This window comes from Vanellus vanellus (assembly GCF_965231255.1).
Source record: "Vanellus vanellus genome assembly, chromosome: 4".
In the NCBI taxonomy this organism is placed as follows: domain Eukaryota; kingdom Metazoa; phylum Chordata; class Aves; order Charadriiformes; family Charadriidae; genus Vanellus; species Vanellus vanellus.
In genome coordinates, this window is record NC_138909.1 from 311,336 (window position 1) to 335,018 (window position 23,683).

General features: G+C 43.7%; 1 protein-coding gene across 1 annotated transcript in view; it reads left to right on the plus strand.

Annotated features, from left to right (window-relative positions):
• Positions 1 to 1,610: 1,610 nt before the first annotated feature.
• Positions 1,611 to 23,683, plus strand: part of ANTXR2 (ANTXR cell adhesion molecule 2) — a 107,948-nt gene continuing 85,875 nt past the window's right edge. The window contains exons 1-7 of the mRNA XM_082482536.1: positions 1,611 to 1,816; positions 2,547 to 2,618; positions 5,570 to 5,641; positions 12,658 to 12,739; positions 13,775 to 13,882; positions 13,980 to 14,048; positions 14,866 to 14,946. Coding sequence (XP_082338662.1) covers positions 1,677 to 1,816; positions 2,547 to 2,618; positions 5,570 to 5,641; positions 12,658 to 12,739; positions 13,775 to 13,882; positions 13,980 to 14,048; positions 14,866 to 14,946 — 624 coding nt within the window. The 5' untranslated portion in view covers positions 1,611 to 1,676. The remainder of the gene's footprint in view (positions 1,817 to 2,546; positions 2,619 to 5,569; positions 5,642 to 12,657; positions 12,740 to 13,774; positions 13,883 to 13,979; positions 14,049 to 14,865; positions 14,947 to 23,683) is intronic.

The window sequence follows — 23,683 nt, forward strand, 5'->3', positions numbered from 1 at the left end:
TGTGTTTTATGGTTCCACAGTCGGACGGACGTATTGACTCACTGCTCCCGTGACTGATGTTATGATGGGGGACAGGCTTTTGAGAGCTCCCGCAAGTTTCTTGGCCAGTAAAATGTAACTTTACGTGATATGAGAGAGAACCCTGAGGCTGGTCCTCATCTGGAGTCTCCGGAGGTCTCTGGTGCTTGAGAGCCCCGCATCGGAGCGGCTTCCGCGCATCGGAGCGGCACACGCCAGTCCACTGTAAATTAAAGCTGCTCAAAGCAGATGCTACTACAACAAAACACCGGCCACACAAATGGTGAAAAAAACAATAATCGATTTTATTTCAAGTCCTCTAAGCTGCTTGCCACATAGCGCTCGTAGAGAAAACTCCAGAAAGGAAACAAAGAAATACAGGCTAGACATTTATTTTTAACTTAGGAGATAATTTTGGTTTATGAAGTTTGTCACATGACTAGCATTTTTCTTCACAGAAAATTCACGCATCTTTTGGGGCTTCAGATAATATTTTAAGATTATTAACCATCTTCGAACCTCCTGTGAAAATCTGAAACCACAGATGGAAAAAATCAGAAAGATAATATTCTCGCAGCTTTCTGCGGTGCCTCATGTTCACGGTGATGGGTCCGGCTTATGCTTCGAACCAAATGTCTGCTCTATATTTAGTTTTGCGAAGCCTATCGTAAAACCAGCGCGTTTCGAGGGTTACCTCGCCCGTGGTCCCGGAGCAACAGTTTGGCTCTGAGAGAAAACGGCTAAAAAAAACGTAGGGCCGCGATGCGGACGGCAACAGCTTGTGGCTGGCTGCTGATGGGGAAAAGTGTTCCACACGCAGCACCGCTGGCAGAGAACCCTGAGATTTATCAGAAAATAATAAAAAATAAACACAGGATGCCAGGAGGCTGCTGACGCCCGCTCGGAGGGGCGGCTGGCCCGGGCCGAGGACCCAACGCCCCGGGGAAGGCCCGGGGGCCGCTGCCCGCCCTCCCACGCCGGGAAGAGCTCAGGGAGCCACGCGTGTTGTTTTAATCACGCGTTTTCATTGTTAGCCCGGAGGAAACACCGCTCCCGGCGTGTCCCGATCCGTTTCGGTCACCTCTTGAGGGCTTTCCGAGCCTGCCCGAGCCGAGCTCGACCCGGCCGGGCCGCGGCACCTTCCTGCCCACCCCCCACCCCCCCCCCCCCCCGCGACCGATCCACGGGTGGGCTTCACCCCGCCGCGGGGCCCGCCGGCCCTCGGGGACACCCCCCCGTCCCCGCCCGGTTCCTCACCGCTGCCCCCCGGCGCGGGGCGGGCCCTCCCGGGCCCTGCCGGAGAGGCGGCCGGGGACGCCAAGCGGGTCAGCGGCGGGCCGCCGCCCGTCGGGGAGGCGCCTGTGGCGGAGGGAGGCCGGGGGGGGAGGGGGGGGGCACGGCTCAGTGCCGTCGCTGACGGGGCCGGGCGGTTGCGGGAGGCGGTCCGCGCCACACAGGCGCAGAGGGGCGCGCCGAGCCCGCCCGGCCCCGGCCCCCGCCTCAGGCAGCGCCGCTGACGGGCGGGGAGGGCCGGGCCGGGCCGGGCCAGCCGCGGCGGCGGGCGAGGGGCGGCCACTTCAGCAACCGCCGGCGGCCCGCTGAGCGGCAGGACGGCAGCGCCGCGTCCCCGCATCCCCTCCCCGCCGCCTGCAGGCCCCATGGCGGGGCCCGTGCCCCGAGGGCGGCTGGCCCTGCCGCTGCTTCTCCCGCCGCTGCTGCTGCTGCTACTGCTGCCCGCCGCCGCCCCGGCGGGGCCGTCGTGCCACGGCGCCTTCGACATGTACTTCGTGCTGGACAAGTAAGGGCCGCCCGGTGGGGGGGGGGGGCGACGGGGGACGGCGGGGACGGCGGGCACGGGGGATGGCTTTTGTTCCGGCCGCGCGCCCCTCGGGGCTGGGGGCGGGGGGCGCCGCGCGCGCGCTCGCGCCGGCCGTTACGGGCTAACGGTCGCCGCGGGGTAACGGCCGCGGCGCGCGGGTGAACGGGGGGGTGTTGTGAGGGGCGCACAGAAAGTTTTGGGCGGCGGTGTGGCGGGGGGGGGGGGGTGTGCCCGGGGGTCGGCCGGGGAGGGGTTCCGCCGAGGCGCGTTTTCTGACCCAAAGGATGGGGGTTTGGGGGGGGGGGGGCGGTTGTGAGGTAACCCCCCCCCCCTTCCCCCGCAGCCGTTGATCGCTGTGTTTGTGGGGTGAAGCCGGCAGGTGACGGATCGCCTCAGCACTGCCCGCCTTCGCGGGGGGCCGTGGGGGGGGCAGCGAGCGAGGCTGGCGGGCCTCCCGGTGCGTGTGTGGGGGTGTGCGATGGGCTTTTGGGGACGGGGTGCTGTGTACCGAATGCGCTGTGCCACGCTTGAGCTCCACAAACCGTGACAAAACCCGCAGGCGAGTACCACCGCGAGCCGGGGTTGGTAACTCGAAATAACTCGAAAAGCAAGCGGGGCTGTGTTGTCCAGTTGCGCGCTGAAACTGTCACCCTTCCTCGCCCGGGTTCCTTAAATCAGGCCTGCTAATGTGCTTTTGTTTCCTTTGCAGATCGGGGAGCGTAGCGCAGAACTGGCATGAAATATTTGATTTTGTGAATCAGCTGACAGAAAGATTTGTGAGGTGCGTTGTTCTCCTTGTGACACCTATGATACGGGGATGTGTTGAAAAAAAGCCCGTGCTTTTGTACGCTCGGTAGATGTGTTTCACAAGCACGTTAAAGAGTTTGGCTTCTACTGCCCAAATTGCTGGAAAACATTGGAAACTTTTATGTCATTTTCTCAGGTTTGGAGCTCAGTAGAAAGGTGGCAATATATGTCTATAAATACTTATTCTGTAAAATTACTCTCAGATGTAATTCTGTGATTTTTTTAAACTTTTTTTTCAGAAGCCACATGCCTCATTTCTATAGAATACTTCTTGCAACTTGCTTTTAGAGATCTATAAGAAAGAGGTCAATCTGAACACGTGTCTCTGTACCTGTAAATGTATGGTGAAGGTCAAAAGGAAGGGAGTATCTGTCACGATCAAATGTACAGGATGTTTGTGCCATGTTAACAGTATATTTGTTGTACATACATGTAACCAGCTTAGTAACTAGCTAGCAGTATTGTCTGGCAAGTATTGCTGCCACAGAGACGGCTGTTGTAAATACTGGCTAACTCTTCTCTGTACAAACAGCTGAGGGTTTCGCTTTAGGAGAAAAACAGACTAAAACAAAGGAAGCCCCCCCCCCCCCCCCCCCCCCCCCCCAAAGACACAGACATACACGTTGTGGTAGTTTTTGCTAAGGAAAATGAAGTGCAGTGGGCAATTATAATCTTGGCTTGCTAATGAAGGGATACAATTAGGCTTGCATAAATAAATATTGTTTACATTCATCTTGCAACAAGCAAATCTTCTGTAAACCAAGTGGGTGACACAAACTTTTGAAAGTTATTTTCTAAGCTCTAGAATAAAAAAAAAATAGCGCGAGGATACCAAAGCAGCACTTCTTTTTGACGCATGGTAAAAAAAATCCATTTGCCCCCACTGAAGAGGTGGTGCTTGTTCAGCGTAAATCTCTCAGTTCATGATGTTTTGCAACAGTTGTGTAGTGGTCTGGCTGCACTATCTGAAATAAAGCTGTTGAGTTGGCAAGTCCCTCCGCTGACCTTTCACACCAAAGGAGGATCAATTATGGTGCAGAGCCAGACAGTCCAAGCCTACAAGCATCTCACTTAGTGTGGGGCTGCTGAGCACTCAGCCTTATGTGGCACAAACCCGTCACAGCACGATGGTTCTTGGGCTCTTGTGGGAGACTGAACGGTACATCCCTGGTGGGGCTGGCGTGCCCCTGAAGGCTGATGAGGCTTTGTCCTGCCTTCAGGCCTCAGTACACTTTCAGAATAGGTCATGGAGTCATTTGACCCTGCCCTTTCTTAAAATTGAAAAGAGTAGTTGTGGGAAGAAGGCAAAGAACTAATTGGTGGCAGTTTACTTCAGTCCTCACCTGAAGGACTGATTCATGGCAGTGCATCTGCTCTCTGGTGCGACTTGTCTGTAACGTGCATGTTTGCAGTAGTAGCACCGCATGGTGATTATCTGGGTTCTGAAAGGCCTGCGCCTGGCAGGGCTATCGGGTCTCACTGGTGTGTTCGTACAGTCCTCCTCCATCACAGTGTCTTGAGTGCTGGGAGGGTGGAAAAGAAATGGCATGTCTTGAGAAGAGGACAGTTTCCGGCTATCCTAAAGACAAGTTAGCTAAATCGTAACTTTGAGGTTATTACGCACAGAGAGTTGCATCTCAAATAGGGAAGTCTCACGCTACTTGGACTAGGTCGTGATCTAATTACCGGAGATGGGGATTGCAAGCACTTGTTTTTTGTTTGGCAACTGCTTGCAGCAACTAAGAAGATTCATAGTCCCATGCCTTAGATTACAAATTGATTTAGAGCAGCTCAGATTTTGGTACTGAGAGCCTTAATGGATAGACTGCAAGACTGGATTTTAAATCCAAAATCTGTGCAGTTCTGTGCAAAGACTTACCCAGTACTTATATTACCGCGATGTCAATAATTTTAAGTTCCATCGTTGACATAAGTGAGCTGAAAATGTATGGACATTCATCTTTACGAGTGTTCTCTCTTTACTAACATAAACCTGAGTAATTAATATTGATACGCATATAGAGTGAATTGTAAAATTACTGACTATATTGAAATTGTCATGAATGAAAATTAAAAGCAGGTAGGAGAGATGTTGTTAAAACTTACCTTAGGAAAGTTACTGTCTTGGGCTTCCAGTGCATCAGTTCTTATGCATTTTCTGCTGACAGTTGAATATAATTCCTCGTAATCTTCTTGGAAGAGACAGGTGGGCTTCTTCAAAAAAAGACTGAATTCCTTGATAAAATCAATTCATCCAGTATTGCTTTTTATAATGATGTTTCCCCGGGTATTTTTGTGGAAGTTGATGTTAAATGTCACAACTCTGCATCACCAAGACAGAAACATAGTCATTCTGAAAGACTTTGTCATGTTCCTTTTGTAGACATGAATCAGTCCGAGGGCTTTGATGATTTTATGACCAAAAAAACACAGTTTGAAGTTTACATTGTGTCAGGATCAATCTTTAAAAAGGGGAAACTGACTTTTGAATGTGTCCGTGTTTAACACCCCAGAGCAAGGCCATAACCTGAGTCTACATCCCTGACTTATTTTTACACCAGTGACCATGAAAATATAAAAGGGTGCGTTACCTTCTGTATGTTGGTAGATCGCAATTTATTAAGTTCACTTTCAGCTGGGTCGCACGAGATCTGGGCTGTTAAGCTGAGCGCGTCTTGATCTGGAGTCTAGTCAGGCAAGAAAGAATCGTCTGCTACTTCATTCTCAAAGCATATAGGTAGTAGTTGGGCAGAAATCCTTTAATTCCTCTCTCATTCTGCATTTGTAGTTCAAAAGTATGTACTTTGGAAGTTGGAGGATAAAGATGATACTAATGAAGCAAGAATAAGTAGAATGCTTTGCATTTGTACATTTCATTTGTCTAAAATGTATTTTTTTTCTCCTCTTTCCTTTTTTTTTTAAAAGCCCGAAGATGAGATTATCATTTATCGTGTTTTCCACCCAGGCTCACGTCATTATGCCATTAACTGGAGACAGGTTAGTGCACTGCTTTTTTAATTCTCCCTCCTCCCCCCTCAAGGGCTCTTATTAAATCAGAGGAACAGTAACAGATACCGAACAATAACTGATACCTTTAAGTGGTGGCTGGTCATGAAGCCTCTGTGCAGAGCTGGATTTGATTTTGTGAACATAGCAATGGATAGCTTAGTAAAAAAGGAAAAAGAACCATGGGAAATAAATTCTCTGCCACTGCTTTGCAGTACAACTACAAGTAACATTTTAATTTCTGCATGACTCTGCATCTTCTGTGGAACAGCAGGAGAAATGCTTTTTGCTTTTACTTTTGTAAAGCAATGTCTGTAGATAAGCCTTCAGTATTTTTTCATGTCTAGGTAAAGCATGCAATGGTAAATTAATGTTTCCCATAATCTCATAGAAGGCAGGTATTTCATTTTGTATTGTCAAATCACAACTTCAAAATCAGTTTTGGACAGTAGAGTTAGTGCCACTGGAAAGGTGTGAGGTCTTTCTGGCACTGTGATGGTGTAGGGATGCGCCTTTCCATTGTTGTTTTCGGAGGCAGTGGAATTCAAGGCTGCTCACTGATTTCTAAAACAAATAGGGATTAGCAGCTAGAATAGGTCAAGGATAGGTGGAGAGAAAACGGAGAAAACAACATAGAGGAGATCATTGCAAAATTAACTACTAAAATCATAGGAATTGGAAAAAGATATTGTGGAATCTGTGCTTTCAGCAGAGGACAGAGTCCTTCAGTATCCTTTCAGCCCTGTCAAAAGCAACACAACCTCCTCTCTCTCTCCCTTCTGTCCAAAAACTAACCACACTGCACAGCTGTTTGGATTGTGAATGTGTAGATAAACCACTTAGGAATCATTTTAACGAACTGTGGCAGGGCGAAAGTGAGGTAGTCCTTCCTTTCCGCTTCCTTTAGTAGCGTCAATACAAAGCGTGGTCTGCCATAGTCAGTTTACTGTGGTGTTTTGTTATTTTTTTTTTTTTTTTTTTTTTTTTAATTTTAAGTAATACATAATAGCAAGTACTAGACTTACTGAAGAGACCTGTTACTGTCATTGGCATCAGACAGATGTGTCACGCTACAGAAATGTATGCTGACATCCTAGAAATAGGATGTTTAAAGACCCAATTCTAAGCCTGTCCTGTTTTAACATTTAAAAAAGCGGTCTGACTTGAGAACGGCCACTTCCCCGCACCTGGTCTTGGATGCTGGATCTGCTCTCTGCAGGGAGAGACAAGGTTATAAGCCATTTTTCCAGACGGCTTGAGAGAGGTCAGGAGAGGACACTTAAGCTGGTTCTGAGGACTGCTGAAGTCAATGAGAACCTTTCACTCCCTTTCAATAGGCCCTTAAATCCCTGTCAGTGGCCTGTTCCTTATCAAGCACAGAGAGTCAGCACTGATAGCATACAGACCACTTGGAATGCTGGGGCAGAACTCTGGAACCCCGCCATGGAAACACAAGCGCCTTTTTCATTGTATGTCTGTGGCGCACTGTAAGCCACAGAAAGAACCTTGTTGTTTTTTTTTTTTTCAGAAGCCTTGTTTAAAGCATGGGAAGGACCCTTTTGAGTTCTAGTGAGTTCCTTTGTGGTACTTTTCTTGAATGCAAGGTTTGCTGCTGCTTCTGTGAGTGTGGTAGGGGAGAGGAAATTACTACCCTTACTGTTTAGGAGGAATTATAAGGAGAACGAAGTCGCATTAGTAACTGTGACCATATGTACATAGGTAAGAATAGATAGATACAGTTGGAACAGCTGTCCTTTTAAATATTAAAGAAGTCAACAGAGGAAAATGACTTAGACTGTCTAAGTCTCATTGTTCCAAACGGAAGATGAAGTTGCCAAGTGCAGTGCAGTTTTGGGGATGGGTGTGTATGTGTGTGTGATTATGAGGTATTATGGTCTTGGTTTTTTTATGTCCATTTGGGACTTAAAGGGATGTTTTTCCCCTTGCTTACTTGCTAATTCGCAAACGTCAGAAAACCACAATTCAGTCCCAGCAGCTATTTCAAAGTGGGGAAGTAATTTTTGTTTTGAAAGCCTTAGGCTTCTAATTGTTTGCACAAAGTTCTTGCTGGTTTTTACTGCATAATAAAGCTGTGGATATAAAGAAACCCACACCATAGCACCAAACCCCCTAGATGACCAAATATTTTGTGACTCTGAACAATGCTATGTGAATAACTCTGGAAACAGAAGTCACTGTTAAACACAATACACACAATGCTGTAATTAATACATAGAATAAAAATAACACCCAGATGGAAAAGAATTCTCACGACGGCTATATCCCATTTTCGAGATACACGTTTCCATTGTGAAGTTTAACTGGAAACTAAACGCTAAGTGGTAAACAAAGATTTGTGCATTCTCATTTCGGGCTCGGTTTTGCTGCTAGTTTTGAGAAGCGAGTTGTTTGGAAAAGTGGATACATTTTGGAATATCATCCAGATGGCGCAATATCTTCTGCATTCTCTTCTGGCCAACTGTATGCTGGCCAGCAGAATTTCAGATTTCTGTAAACCCGCTTCTGCAGCATTTGACCGGCATCGCTGGCCAGGACTAGCCCTGTTGACTCTGCTTAGATGAAACTCCTGTTGAAGCTAAAGAAAGATTATATTAATTAAGGTGAAAAGTAGGACACTTAAGTACCTGACCAACAGTACCTTACTGTGCTTGCCCATAGTGTGGTGGAGTTCACTGACAATTCCTTTATTGCACAGAGACATGCAGTCTAGCAAGACGTGTATGCATTTTGAGCCTCGGTCACGTGAGCTAACCCTACACTTTGCTTCAAGAAGCTTGCCAAAATAGAGCCATCTGCAGAGAGCATGTTCTGCTGAGTGTATAAAGTACAGCAAAGTCAGCCACTTACGTGTTTTCCATCTGGAGCCCATGCAGGAGGCCTAAAGTTTGAAGCAGAATAATTATTATAATTGTACCGAGCCCTCTGTAGTATTTGAGAGGTGTAGAAAGCAGGAACCTCCTCCAAATTACGCATCTGAGGAGACTGATGCGCAGGGTTTACTTTCACCAGTGCGACAGTTCTGTTTGTTAGGGATGTAACCATCCCTATTTTTGTTAAAGAATGTTTCTCCCTCCCCTTTGTTTCACTACCAACTTCATGTGTTTTCTTCTTAGTATACCTCCTTCTTACCAGCAAAATCAAAGTACTTTTTTTGTTTGCCTTTATTTGTTAGAGATGAAATATGTTGCCTTGCAGGCACATCGGCTCATTCCTAATGATAAATAAATGCTCATTGGGAGTCGCAGTTTCCCTGCCAGTGCTCATACTCTCAACACACTGGAAAACGATTCAAGATTCCAGCACTTCAGTAGGTAGAAGGCAACACGGGAAAGAAAGAGAAGATACTGTGCCCCATCCAGAATAGCTAAGAACACCACTACTGAAAACTGCATAGATACTCGTGGAGACTCAGTGTTTCACACAAGGCTAGCCCTTTGACCAACTGAATCAGCACAACCTGAGGCTTGTGTGACAATTTCAGCTGGTTCTAACCTCCGCAGCACTAATGTACGAGCCTGAAATTTTCTCCCTAAAAAAACGCAAGGATTTGAGTGTTTTTTAAGATTCAGTCCTCAAGCATGCTTTGCTTTCTAGCAAGTATAAGCCTTTCTTTGTACATGTTGAAGATGTGTTTATTTCCTTTAAGGCAAATGATTGTCCCTTTCTGTTAAGCGTGCTTTTGAAGACAGTATCGTGTCTCTGAGAAACCAAGGTGGCCTTGTACTTTGTGAGTGGTCTGTAGCTTTATCGGTGGCCCTCTCAAAAGGGGGTGTGATCTATGTCCTGCTGCAGTAGAAGGAAGTATTACTTGCCTTGCGCTGGCCGTGGCACTGTCTTGGGCAAGGAAACAAGGCGATGCCTTAACAACTGGCCACTTAGCTGGTGACGAGGCTGTTTTTAGCGTTGTGTCAATTAAACTTACTTAAAGCAAGTGATAATACTAAACAGTGATGGAAACAGTAGCTGTTGAGTTGCCTAAATAAAAGCTTGCAGCTTGGTACGACAGAGCTTGTACAGAGAAGCTTCTCCTGTAAAATGATGATAGTTGCTTTGGCATAATTCGACCTTGGAAAGGCACACAGTTACAGTTAGACCTGAAAGTAAATCTGAATTGTGGAGCATGCTCCGGTAAGGAGAGGTTGCTACATTTTAATTTATGTTAAAATGATTTCTTCAGTCGTTTGCAAAGCTGGTCTGCTTTGTAATCACTCTTTACTGAATAATGTCAATTCTAAATTTAGTTCTGCAGTGCCCTGCCTTGGGGAGGCACTGAAAGTACGGGGCAAGCTCAGGGTAGACTTTGGCCCGTGCAGGGAGCAGTATTTGCAGATGGGGCCATATGCCTCACGCAGTTGGCACAGCCTCCCTCACAGCAAACAGGCCCTCCGTGGCTGAGGTGTCTAATGCTGCTGCGAGGTCCTGCTCTCCGAGAGAGCGCACAGCGTAGTTCCCCAGAGAAGCAAGAGCAGTGGGTGCTGCTGAAGCTGCCTCCAGAACCTCTCCTGGCCTCAGCCGGGCTGGGATTATGCCTGCAGCCCCTTGTTCGTGCACTAGCTAAAAAGCACCGACAAGAGCAAAAAGGCAGAGAGCAGAGCTTGTAGCCACCGTTGTGTTTGCCTGGCTGCTTCTGGAGGAATTATCTGAAGTAGTTACAAAGGTTAAAAGACAGAACAGACAGGGTAGCTATTAAAACTTAGATGTGCCTTTTCTGAAAAGCAGGTGTGATGCAGTGCGTATGCTGAATGGGGAAGAGAGATTAAATTTGTCCTGATTCAGCCCAGGCACAGGCTGCAAGTTGCTGATTTTGTTTTGCTTTTTTCACCTCCCTCCCTCCTCTGACTTGAACTGTGAAGGCAATGGCCCTTCAGCTTTTATCGCTACTGAACTGTACTGTGGCAGTGTCCAGACACCCAGACTGAGGTCATGGCTCTGTTATTTCAGTACAGACAACTTTTAAAACCAGACCTTCACTGTGGATTTTTGAGGCTACAAAAGATTATTACAGAAACTAGAGAGAGTTTTGAGAGCAGTGATGACCAGGGATGAGGGCTTCAGAGTGGTTGACTAAACAGTGTCCCCATTACAAAATGATTCAGGCAGACACGAGCTCCAGTGCCCACCCTCCTCCAAACAGGCTGGGTATGAGTTTTAGTGTGTCTGAACTAACCTCTCCCGCTGTCCGGTGGGGCTCATTTGCTGGAGCCGAAGTCCTGCACCCACATTGGCCCTGTGACATCCAGACCAGGGCTCGCTCGTACCTGACCAACTGGGAGCATGGGTGGAACTTGTTCACATCTGGCTGGGCCTATCTCGTACAGATGTGCCCTGAGAGAAAGAGATGGTGCTTGACTAAATGCAGCTAAAAAAGCTCACGCTGCCAAAGATTTTCCTGGAACCCCTTGTATGCAGAGGCCTGGAAGCACCAGAGATTTGTGTGTGACCGGGTCACAAGACATTTTAGATAAATAACACTGAACTGATTGTACAAAAGCTATTTTTGCAAAATGAAATCTGTTTCAGAAAACTGGGACTTCAGTTGCTGCTTGTTTCTTGGCAGCAGAACGCTAAAGCCTGTGATGTGCTGCCACTCATTTCTGGCAAGCTCTAAGTATGTGGTTTATAATCTGCGCTCATACATAATCAGTTTCAAGTTGTTTCTATAGATGCTGAATGTAAAATATTTGGATCAAACAGACTGTATTATCTCACGTTACTTGTTCTCTTCCATATATTCAATGCCACATTACGCTCTTTTTTTTCTTTTCCTCCCCCCAATTGTATCGGTTGATCCTGTGATTGGGAGCTCATTACAGCTATGGGTTGTACTTTGGAACAGAGCTTCTAAACATAGAGGAAGCCCATCAGCGGAACAAATGACTAGTGGGTGGCATTCAGTCAGAGCGGCATATGCATTCTTTCTCATTTTGTTTGCCCTAAGGAAAGCTTTCACGCATCCTGCAATGTATTTTCCCTGCATCTCCTCACCCCTGCTGGTTTCCTCTTTGTCACCTATATTTGTTACAGTGTTCTATATATTCCGGCCCAAATTTTGTCCCTAATTAGTTTTTACTTCTCCTTTCCTAGCGCAAGTTTCCGTGGGCTTCACTGGAACTTTGCTTGCCTAAGAATTAAGAACTTCCCAATTTGATTATTTCAGTAAAGCCTCTCTGCCTTTTTTCCCCCGCTCATACTGATTTCACTGAAAATAATTACTTTCTTGCTATCTACCAGCTTCTCCAGTCTTACCATTATTGTTAAGTGAGCATCTCGCAGTCAAAGATAGATGTATTTAAAGGCCCATGACAAATCGTGGCACAACCTTATCGTCCTGTTAAATATATGAGAACTGTGACTAGTCTGGTGTCTTGTCAAAGGTCACACAGAAAGGTTGTGACAGCCAAAAATTAAAAAACCCCTATTGTTAATCCTAGTCCCTTTCCTTGGATACAAGACCTGTGTTGCACATGCTGCATTTGCCTATCGATGCTTATTTTTTAGGGGAGAAGATTTTATATTGCAATTATGTCCTGCCCCATTAAATACCTGCATATTGACCTGGAAGATTTATTTAGAAATAGAACTGCTGGTTTAGGGGATTTCTTTTTTAATTGCAGCGTGATTGCTAAATTAAACCAACTTCACTTCCAAAGTAGACTTAATACAACAGAATTTCCATGGGCTATTTAATGCCAAAGGTTTGCCACTTCTTTGCAATGTCTGCTCCTTCTGAAACATTTTATTTGATTCTAGCTCTTTGACTCACTGACGCATATTGTGTTATTTAGGTCTAAAATATCTGTTACCACAGTGCTGCTTCCGTTGTGAATACAAAATCTGCCTCCACATGGTATCTCAGCTACGTGCTATATTTTACAGATTTTAATTTCAGATCTCCTTTATGACAAATACTACTTTTTCCATCAGTAAAGTAAGCCCTTTTTCCCGCTTCAAATCATGCTAAGAGTCTTTTACCTTTTTGTTTTCAGAGAGAAAATCAAGAAAGGTCTTAAGGATTTGGAGGAGGTAAAACCAGCAGGTGACACGTATATACATGAAGGATTAAAACAGGTAGGTTTTACTCATCATCTTGCAATGAAAATATCCTCTGTTCTGACCCATTGGATAGCAACAACTTGTCACATGAATGGATTGATTGCATGCCTCAGTCTGTTACACTCAAACCTTTTTGGTTTCCTAAGTGGTCCCAAGATTTCCCAGATACTATGCAAATCCCAAACAGAAGATTAGCTGTCAAAGAAAATTGCCATATGGAATTTCTTTGACTTGATCCTTCGCAGTAGAGAGCGGTTCTTTGTCGTGAATTTAACAGCTAACACAGCATACCAATTACATGGTAAATAGTCACACACGGCTTTATAGGGCTCCGAGTGTAACAGTGCCTTCTAGAGCATGTGCTTATGGAGAGTTTACTGCACAGATGAGCATTTTCAAGAGAAATGGTCTTAATTTTGGACTATCTTAAGTATCGAGTTCCCAGCTGCTTATATTTTCTTGAGATGTGCAGTTAAAGTCTACTTTGTGATTTTGATGAAAGACTCAGGCCCTGAGGGTGAGGGATGAGGTGAGGATCTAGCTTTCACTGCTATGGATAGAAACTCAATTTCTTCCTTTATGCCTGTGCAGTCAGGTTTGTAATTGTGACCTGTGGACTGAAAAGCTAGGTAAACAGAAGTTTGTTGCCATTAAAAAAAATACTTTGTTTTAAGCCATTCTTTTTGTATCTTGGAACCTACTGAGTGGCATTTGAAATCTGGGGGGTAGCAAAAGAAAGCTTATGGAGAATCTAAACACAAGAGAGCTTCACAGCTCAGAACGTATGTGTACTGAAAGAATCAAGTGTTTCCAAGGGTTGATCAGTTAGTGACCCCAGTGCTTTGGAGGTGGGCTCACTGCTGACTGGAAAATACCGATGAATGATTTCCTTGTTAGTAGTGAGTTAAAGGGAGGCAGAGGACTGTCACGAGAGACGGGTTTGAAGGTGAGGCTGAGTGTTGTTTCAGATGCTATATTCACTTAGATGATACGTCTTGGTTAAAAAGTTCAGGTATAATTTTCACCTGGACAAATATATTTTGTTTTCAGGCCAATGTGCAAATTGAGAAGCAAGGAACCTCAAGGTTTTCCAGTATCATCATTGCATTGACAGATGGCAAGCTAGATGGTCAGATTCCCTTGTATGCAGAGAAAGAGGTGAGCGCTTGTTGATAATGCATGTTGTATTCTGAAGAATTTGGGTGTTGCCTGTTGAATTTTAAAATGCTTATTCCTCTGTTCTATTCTGGGGCAGGCCAAGAAATCCAGAGAGCTGGGAGCTAGAGTTTACTGTGTTGGCGTCCTTGATTTTGTACAAGAACAGGTAAGAACGTTACTATTTTGGGTTACTAGGCAGTACCTTGTCACAGGGTTCTATACAGTTAAGTAATACAGAAATTAATTTTACTTACATTAGATATCATAAAGTTTCCTCTGGCTCAGGGAGCAGACACTCATATGTGTACATAGACATAAATAGAATGTTCGGGTGTCGCTTTCCTTACTGAGAAGACCTGTCGGAAATACCCTCGCTAACTGGCAGCTGCCAGCAGGAAAGGATGCAGGCAAACCCCCTTTTGTTAAGACGGCAACCATATTAGGCTACAGGTCGCATGAACAGAGTAGCTATAGCAGACAAGCTTCAAGCAGTGCTTTAAGAGCCTTGGGATAAGAAAAAGAAAGAAGGATCCATGTCCTTCATTGACTGAAAGCTGTTCCAGAGTTGCTATGTCCTAAGGAAGGCTGTAGCTACTCTTCAACAGTGAAAGTGACTTAAATGGAGAAGTACAGAAAGGACTCTTTAGTATAGAAGGCACTGCTCTTTAATGGAAGGCAGAGCGAAGGAAAGGTAGTTCTGAAAAGGATTGCTGCCAAGATACAGGCCCTAGAAGGTTTCTTTACTGTGGTGGTTTGACACGATATCTAGCCGCTATACCATTTTGTTAGTTGTGGTAGATTTTAGTAAGTCCTCCCATTTAGAAAAGTCATAGTTAGCTGTGAGAAAACTAAGAATTTTCCTTCTCTGCAGAGTTGATGGGAGTTGTTTTTAGACATCCATTTACATTTTAAGGGTGAAAAGCAGTGTGATGAATTTAGTTTGCCAAATGATTCACGTGTTTGCACGTGTTTTCTCTCTAAAGCTTGAAAAAATTGCTGACACGAAAGAGCAGGTCTTCCCTGTCACTGGAGGATTCCAAGCACTTAAGGGGATAATCAATTCTGTGAGTATCAGGCAATAAGCTTAACATTTCCTCAAGATTACAGCATACTCTCCACTCCCACTTACTTTTCCAGGCAGAATTGGTTCCTAAATCAGTAATTGCAATATATTAAGTTCTCTCCTCCTTATCTTAGAGATGCAGTTCTGTAAATTAGCGTTGCCTGCCACTCCTGCAATTATTCATCCTCAGACCGTGTGTGGAGTTGGAGGACTCCATACAACTGCGCTCAGTTTGAGGGGGATTCATTGAGGAATGGCTGCTATAAGTTTAGTCTGAAACAAAAATCGGGACTGTTCCTCCAGGACAGTTGAGAACAACTGGTTAAAATCATTAGGAATGAGTGCAGTTTAGGAATTGCCCAAATCTTCATATACAGAGAAGCATTCTAAATACATACTTTGGTCTTGACTTCAACCACTTGTTTTCCTAGTAGGTGATAAGACTTTTAGTGCCTTTTTTTCAGCATGCCAAGAGAATCTCCTGTCAGTGAGATGAGCCTGTTCAACTAATTGCTCTGATTTGCAAGAAAGGCTCAAAGCAAGAGGAACGTTTCGGTTGTGATCAGTGGCTTGACAGTATTTTAGCCGTGTGTCAAGCAGACACCTTTGGTTGTGGAGACTTAATTTATTTGCCTCATCTTAAACTAAAGGCTTTGTGTTCTATGCAAGGTTAACAGTGCTGCTGCATGTAGGCAACACAATGGAAAAAAGCTTACTGTCAAAAGTCAAGTCAAAACCAATAATGAAATCCTTTTTCTAAGAGAGATCCCACTATAATTCATTTCCATTTCCTTCCTCTTTTTTTTTTTTGATGAAGAAAGGATACTACTCACATACAGGATATTACAGAGTTATGAATTTATCACTTCCCTCGAATAGTGTGTTTTTTGTGGAAGTTAATGTCATAATGAAACAACTTATTTTTCTCCTTGTTGCTTAAAATAAATGTAATTTCAGAATCTTTCTTGCGCATTCTGAAGAGATATAATCAACCTTTTCATGCTGTGACATTTATTTTCCAGAAAACATCGTACACCCCATGTGGTGTACTCCTTTTTAAAAATCTCATTTTATGCCATTTTAAAGACTTTTAAGAATCAGTTATTCTGCTTGTGTGAAATGATGCAATGTTGAAGCCACTAGTGATAGACTTATTTATAAGAGCTGAATGTTTAACCCCAGTTGATTACGTTAAGTTTCCAAGGATACTGCATTTCAAAATGTCTATGGCAAGACAGAACTAGATAAAGGGATAAAGACATTTGCGTTTGGAGTTTCCCCTCCAACAAGGGTCACTGACCTGCAGATGGGACCCTTCCAAGGAGTCAGGTTTCTACATTGTTGTTCTTTGAGGAAGCAGGAGTATGATTGCTTGAGATTTCCAAAGAGCTCAATTTGAAGAGTCTGTAATTCAAACACACAGAAGATCGACATAACTTGACATAGGTTGTCCCACTATCCCCCATTCTCAGCCAGGATGTTTTTGGCCAGTCTTTGACTAGTAGTCTTGCCAGTCTGCCTCTTTTATACTTCCCAGGAACTTTCAAGCACCTTCATCTTTTTTTTTCTGGATAGAGCAAGGGAAGCTTTTCTGATAAGGTTTGGCAGATGGTGTTTGCACATGCCTCAATCCAGCTTCTTCTGGCACTTGTGAAAAACATGAGTGTAAAAATCCCAGATTTGTGCATATCATGGCTGTAGAGCAAGAAAAGATGCACATCACAGCAGCACCTTATTTTAACGTCACAGCTAAGCATTGATGGTGACCATACAAAGCAAACTTCAGGTGCACCGTTCTACAGCTTAAATGCATTGTCTGCTCCTTTAAACTGTGACTGAACGCTTGAATTGGTTACGGCTTTATTTAACAGACTGCAGCTGGAATAGACATTTCAACACTTGGCTTACTGCATATTTCTGTCCATAAAGAGACTGTTAGGTTGTGGCTGTCAGGGCAGTGCAAAATGGTTTTGCTGATGAAAAAAAAGGGAGAATGAGAAGGCCTTTTTGATACAAAACATATCAAATGAGTTCAGTCTTGCCTGCATCAGTCTCATTTGTTGGGATAAGGGGTCAAACAAAAACAGTGAATGCTAGTGATTTGATAGCTCATGAGATCTTTTAGAGGCTTGAATATCGTTTACAACTTTCTGAAAAGCGCTGAATCTAACTGGAGTTTCATTTAGCTGTCAAGGCATTTGAAACTCTCCTCTCTTCTCTAGTAAACACGCTAAATGTGTTGTTGGAAACAGTGGGAGATTGATACCCTGCCACTGTCCCTGTTTTACCACAGAGCATGAGTGGAAATATCTGTAGTTAATTTTTTTTTTTTCATGCATGTGTGGTAGATGTATTAACATGATTTTTTGGGAAGCTGTACTCATAACTCAAATTTCTTTGAAGGGGTTTTGACTAATTGTGACAATTCATTCTCATTGCATTATAAAATTGAGAAGTAGACCTAATTGAACATGAAATAGTCACAGTTTTCCTTTTTATTCACAATTTTAAATCCATTTCAGTTTGCAAGTTAGCTAGAGAATACAAGCTCAAACAGACACTGTCTTAAAAGGGAAACCTAATTTCGAAACAGATGAAAATGAAATACCCACATCACAAACATGCAGAAGTATTGCTCAAAGTGTGTCATCAAAGGTGCTGTTGTGAAACCCTCTGTGAACGCTGTTGAACATTTCTTGTTTAGAACAAACATACTGGTCACGGAAATGGCAGCAACCCAGCAACCGAAACTGTCAAGCAAAACTACAGCACAAAACTGTTCAGTAGGAGTGGTCTGAGGACCTGCTGAAAGCCTCTGCTGCATTTGTCTCTACTGGAATGAGCTGTGAAATTTTGTGGCTTCTGCTTTGTTATACATGTTGCAAATTCCAGGAGACCTGAACAGTTGATCTTCACTTGTTGATGGAAAAAAAAAGTGATGAGCTATATCGTAGAGTGTCTTTCAGTACCTGCTTCTGCAGTTGTTTGAGGTCTAAGCAATTATTCCAATTTATTTTCTTTGGACAGATACACAAAATATATTTAATCATGGCCAGTGATTAATGTTCAGGACAGTTGAGATAAGCATTTAAAGAAAACCTATCTCAGGTGTCAAAAAGCTTGTATTGTGTTTTGACCTTGTTCTTAGTTAAGATAAAATCCCAGTGAAGAAAGTACGGATTTATGCACCGCCATGTGTTCTGTTGTGTTTCTGTTGAATAACATCAACTAACGATTCAAAACTATGTACAGCCTTTGAAGAGGCAACTGTTCTGTGAAGTTTCCAGCTCTTCTGGCATTGCTAATATCTAATTTTACAAAGCAGTAACTCAACAGCATTGTCAGGGTAAATAAATCCAAGCAGAAGTCTAGAGCTTAAAATAAAAATGCTGAAGGCAAGTTATTATGCTATCAGGAAGAGTTTACTGATATAGTTTGGCTGATAATTACATGAGGTGCAGCCTCACGAGCACGCCATAGCAGTGTGAACTCTCCGGGTTTGGAAGTACACAATTTGTATCGCCATGTGACAGTTCAGTACTGTATAAGAAAATGAAACCCATGCTTCTTTCCCTTCCTATATAGGATTTTTTTCTTCTCGTGTACCCATTTCATAAAGAACTGCTGTGAATTTATCATTTACCTGGTTGGTTAGATCTCAGTTGGTCTGTCATAACCACAACAGCACCTTCCTACCTGGCTTAGGGGGAACCTTGGTGAGACTACACCGCTGTGGATGCAAGGCTGCTGAGCTGTAAGCAAGCTCACTCAGGAGCACCTCACTTGCATCTAACGAGATGTGGTCCTGAGCCAGTGCTTTCATTGGGAGAAACCGTGGAAACTTTGGGCTTATTAAATAGCTCAGTCAGGCTCAGTGTCCCTAAGGGATCAGTGTCTGCAAGGTGACTGGAGACTGTGGGGCTGGCAGCCTTGAGAGAGTTGGATGTTATCTCAGGCATCAGGCAAATGCTTCTCTGCAATGAAAAAAAATGGTATTGCACTCCCTGTCAAGGAAGGGAGCAGAAGACATTTGCATTCATGGAAGTAGGAAATGTTGTTCTTCTGAACGCTGCTCATTTTAAGTGTTCGGTCACTTACCAAATGATGAATGGAGGAATAATGAGCAAAAGCAATAAAACTAAGGAGCTGGGAGCCAAGGTACTGCTACCGGTTCAATCAAACACAGAGTATTTAGGCAAGACGGTATCATTCATAAGGCTGAGTTTTCTGTACTGTTCCCGTAACACTCTGCTGTACATCAGTGTGATGTTTTGTTTCCAATTTTTCCTCTAATTTTTTCATGTTTTGCCCACTTTCGTGGCACGTTTCTGTGCATGTGCTTTGCACAGCTCAGCAAATCTGAATTGCTTTTATGTGCCACGTTCTAAAAAACAAAATTAGTGAAAAGATCCCTGCTTCCCCTTTCGCTTAAGCAAACACAAGTCCTGCTGATTTGTGAGTGAAAGTTGTCTGGTTGTCTCTGCAGGCAGAATTGGTCAAGACTTGTGCTTTTAAAAGTTACACTAATGGAATTCACTTTAGTAACTTTATTAGAGCGTGTGACAGTTCTAAGTAGGCTTAGACACAGTTTTATACTAAAGTGAGTTGGCAGCACTTAATACAGGAAGTTAAAATGTATTTTGTACTTAAGAAACCCCACAAAAGCTTATCAGATAAGAGTACAGGAACTGATACATACAGAACTTAAGAGGAAGTAGTCAGTTTAAGAAAAGTTCAGTCTAGAATTTTTTAATTATTACAACATTTCCTAAGAATTCTACATGAGAAGGATTAGAAATAGCATTGTTAAGCTCTTTTTCTGCGTGTTCATTTTGCAGGGGCTTAGTTTTGAATTGTTCATTTTATGTGGGAAACCCACCCTTAACCAAAAAATAAAAATTGGACAGGACATATAAGGCGAGCAGTTGCATCACCTGGAACATTTTAGATGAAAGCTAAGCTGTCTCCAAGTTGACTGAGCCCTCCTGCAGCTGTACCTTGGGTACCGCCTTCAGCTGTACAGATATCACTGCCAGAGAGGTATTAACAAAAACGGGAAGCAGCTTCGCTAACAGTACAGCTGGGAGGGGAAAGGGGCAGTACGACAGGAAGGAGTGATTCTTGGAAGAATAGAGTAATACATAAATCAGTAGTTCTTTTCTCAGGTTGGGCTTTTTTTGTGTGTGTGCTAATGCCTGCACTGGAATGAGTAGCACCACTTGCTATGTGGTACCTTACCCCGCATGATGAGGTTTCTCGGTATCTGCTCACGCTCCTGGTGAAAGGGTAACCTGGGGGAGAGGAGATCTCAGTGTTTGTAGGATGTAAACTCCAAGGCAGAAGTGGAGTTACTTAGAACCATCAAATGAGTGTAACTAGGAAAAGTAATACTGAACAAAGGATTAAATGCATCCAGGGTCCTTTAAAGAAAATAATTCATAAAATACCCAGTGGCAAACTCTTGCTAAAGTGGTATAAGCAGGTAGTGCTATAAAAATCTTACTGCATAACTGTAAACATTCTTTCCAGTAAAGCTCTTGTTGATGAGAGGGGGAAGCGTGCCCCAGTTGTAAAGAAGAATCAGCAAAATCCCTCTAGCATTTAGATTCATTTGGGCAACAGTGAAGGATATCTATTGAATATCCAGGGGGCTTCCCTGTCAGTTAGATGGTTCCTGTCTCAATCACTGTGCACGACAGTGCATTCCTACCTGTGAGTTACTTGGATTGGTGACAGCCAGATCAGCAGGGCCCAAGGGGAACAACTGTGTAAGACGTACACGGCAGTGGCACACTCAGCTGCTCCCAATACCTGACAAGCCACTTCTCATCTTGGATGTGGTGACAGTCATTGTCACTACACTTGTACCCCAGTGCATCGGCACAGAGAGGGGCCACACATGCCGTTGACAAGACTCGGTGAAAAGCAGGCTGGTACGCCTTACAGTCTAACAACAAAGTCAGCAGGGACAGAGCTAAGTGACCCATGTCGGACAGCAGTTGGTGCCAGAGGGGGGAAAAGGACAAAGTCTAGCAAGTGGTAGTCAGTTATGTTGAGGTAGGTAAGAGCCATTTCCTGTGAAGAACAATTTTAAGTCTTTAAGTTCACAAAGCTTACTGTAATGACTTTACGAAAACGTGCTCCAGCCTCTCCCTGTGAATCTCTGACGCCTTCTGCACTAGATATGCCATCAGCAGCACTTCCTTGGCCTGACCTGGCTTTCGTGCTGTGGTGATGGGGAGTTATTAAACTCACCGGAGTCAGTCAACATCTCCCACTGTTACCTGCTGTAAGGCTACAAGACAGCTTGGCAGAACCCATATTTATGGAGAGTGGGAACCTTAACAACTGCAACGGTTAGTGCTCCAAGGTTAGACCTTCTGGTAGATACGCAGTATCTCTAATGTGAACATTTACTCATCCTCTTCTGTTGAAACTGCTTGTGGCACAGTGGCCAAGTTGCAAGCAACTTGGTTATTGAGTCGTTCGGGGGACTACATTATTTTGAAGTAGTCAGTACTTCTGCCCTGAGCCAGGTCAGCTCAAGAGAGCTGAAATTCCTCCCTAGTCTACCTTGCTTAGAGGATACTGATGTCTCTCAGCTGCAGATGAGGGGAGGAGGGTCAGCCAACTGAGTGCATGCTGTTAACATTTTTTAAGAGCAAAATCAGCTTAAACAGTTCATTATCAATTATACATCAACTTAATTGGATCATTTCCTGTAGGAAGAAAATATGCTCAGTTTATGCACTGGGAATCCAGGAAGCGAACTATTAAACATTTAAGGAGGTGGGGGGAGGAGAAGTGCAACAAGTTATCATTAAAAGAATTACCCTGATTAAATCAGTCATCTTCTTTAATCCCCTTGGACAGTCTAATATTCAAGCTGCACTGGGTGCAAGGTTTAGAACTAACGTTATGCTATGTTTTCCATGTGATTGAGACTGAGTAGATAGTTTTGGGAATTACTGCATGTAGTTGTTAAAAGGAATCAATGGCCTGGAATAGAATGCTTTCTGCTCTACCCTTCACTGCTGTGCAGCCCTTAATTTGACGTTCTCTGACATATTACAAACCATATAATGTTCTGCTGGAGAACAGAGAGCTTGATAAGCCAGCAACATAACTGACATGGTTCCCGTTTGTGTGAGCATGCATGTGCCTCGTGATTTGGATTTGACTTGTCAGCTATCCCTGCATGGCTATCAGTTCCGTTACGTAAGGGATGCTGTAAAACTTGCTTAAAATGAAGCACTCGCAAGTCCAAATGAAACGTTTCCTTAGTGATAAGTTTCTTCTAGCCAGATTTTCCTTACTAATTTAAAAAAAAAAAAAAAAAAAAAGCCCAAACAACTTTTTCCTGTTATGGAAAGTAACAGTTTGTCTTGATTCTTATTTACAGTACTTGATAAGTAATGGGTTTAGGGTTGTTTTTAGTAATTTGGGGGTAAAGGTTCTGATGCTGTTAAGATACCCGTCTCTTATGACCCACAGTTTTGTCATCTACATTTGGTTTATTCAGTGACTGCAAATGAAGTACTGCTTAGACATTGCATAATTAGAATATTCTCACTAACCTGACACTGCACCAGCCTTCTCTCTGATGGTTATTTTATGCAAGACCATATGTCTCAGCGATTTTTTTCCCTTTAGATGGGGGACAGAATAGCAACCTTCCCCCCACCCCCTTTACCCTTGCTCTTTGTCTAAGGCTTTGCGGAGCAGTATGAGGAAGTAGGCTGAAATTGGCAACAGTTGTAGTTAAGAGCACAGATGTTTGGCAGCACATAGAGGTAGATTTCATTAGATATTAACTGCTGTAGTTACTTTGCAATTACTTTGTTGGAGAGGAGCATCAAAAGAGTGTTTCCTGTGAAAGCATGTGTTTCTTTCCAAGTTATCTTGAATTGATTGTCTTCCATCTACTGTGAGGTGGTCCTATTGCCTCATTGCTTTCCACACAAATTAGCACTGGGAAAAAAAGTGGGAGATGATAAGGTGTGCTTAACACACTAGAGACAATGACCCGTAGATATAGTATGGAATTTCCTTTTGCATATGGAACCCATTTTTTTAATACTCTTTTGTCATTAAGTTCAGGTTATAATGACGTGGACCTTGTGACACTATCTGAAAGAATGGAAGATTATGTTTTGGAAACAAGCAATTAACTTCAGGGAGCTTATACATTAGTTGCTGTATGGCAAAGGTGGCCTGTCTAAAACCAAAGGTGTGCTGTGAAGGTGCTTTTACGACTTAAAGATCCTGAGTATGATTAAGATTACTCAAGTGTAATCACTGAAATCAAGGGCTCTACTTACATTCGTTTTCTCGTATAAGCTACTCAAAGCCTTTACCTTTAAGGCCAAACTCTACTATAGTATAATAGGGCACAACTATTCAGGTGAAAAAAGCAGCAACTCATGACTGACAGAAACCTGTAATGATACCAGCATATGTTCAGCCTAAGTTTTGTCACCACCCTGATTTCACACATGTTCACTTTCACATGCTATAAACTTCAATGAATTCAGTATGAACAATTCTGATCTATGGCATTTCATTCTCTAGAACAGAAATAGCGAATGACTCCATTACACCAACTAACGACCTCCTGCTTTACTTTCATTTCCTTTTTACTGCCTCAACAATAGTGAAAAAAAGTTTTAAGTTACAGTGAAAAGAAAAGAAATAAAGCTTCCCATAGTACTTCTAAAAGACTCAGAAAAATAAAAACA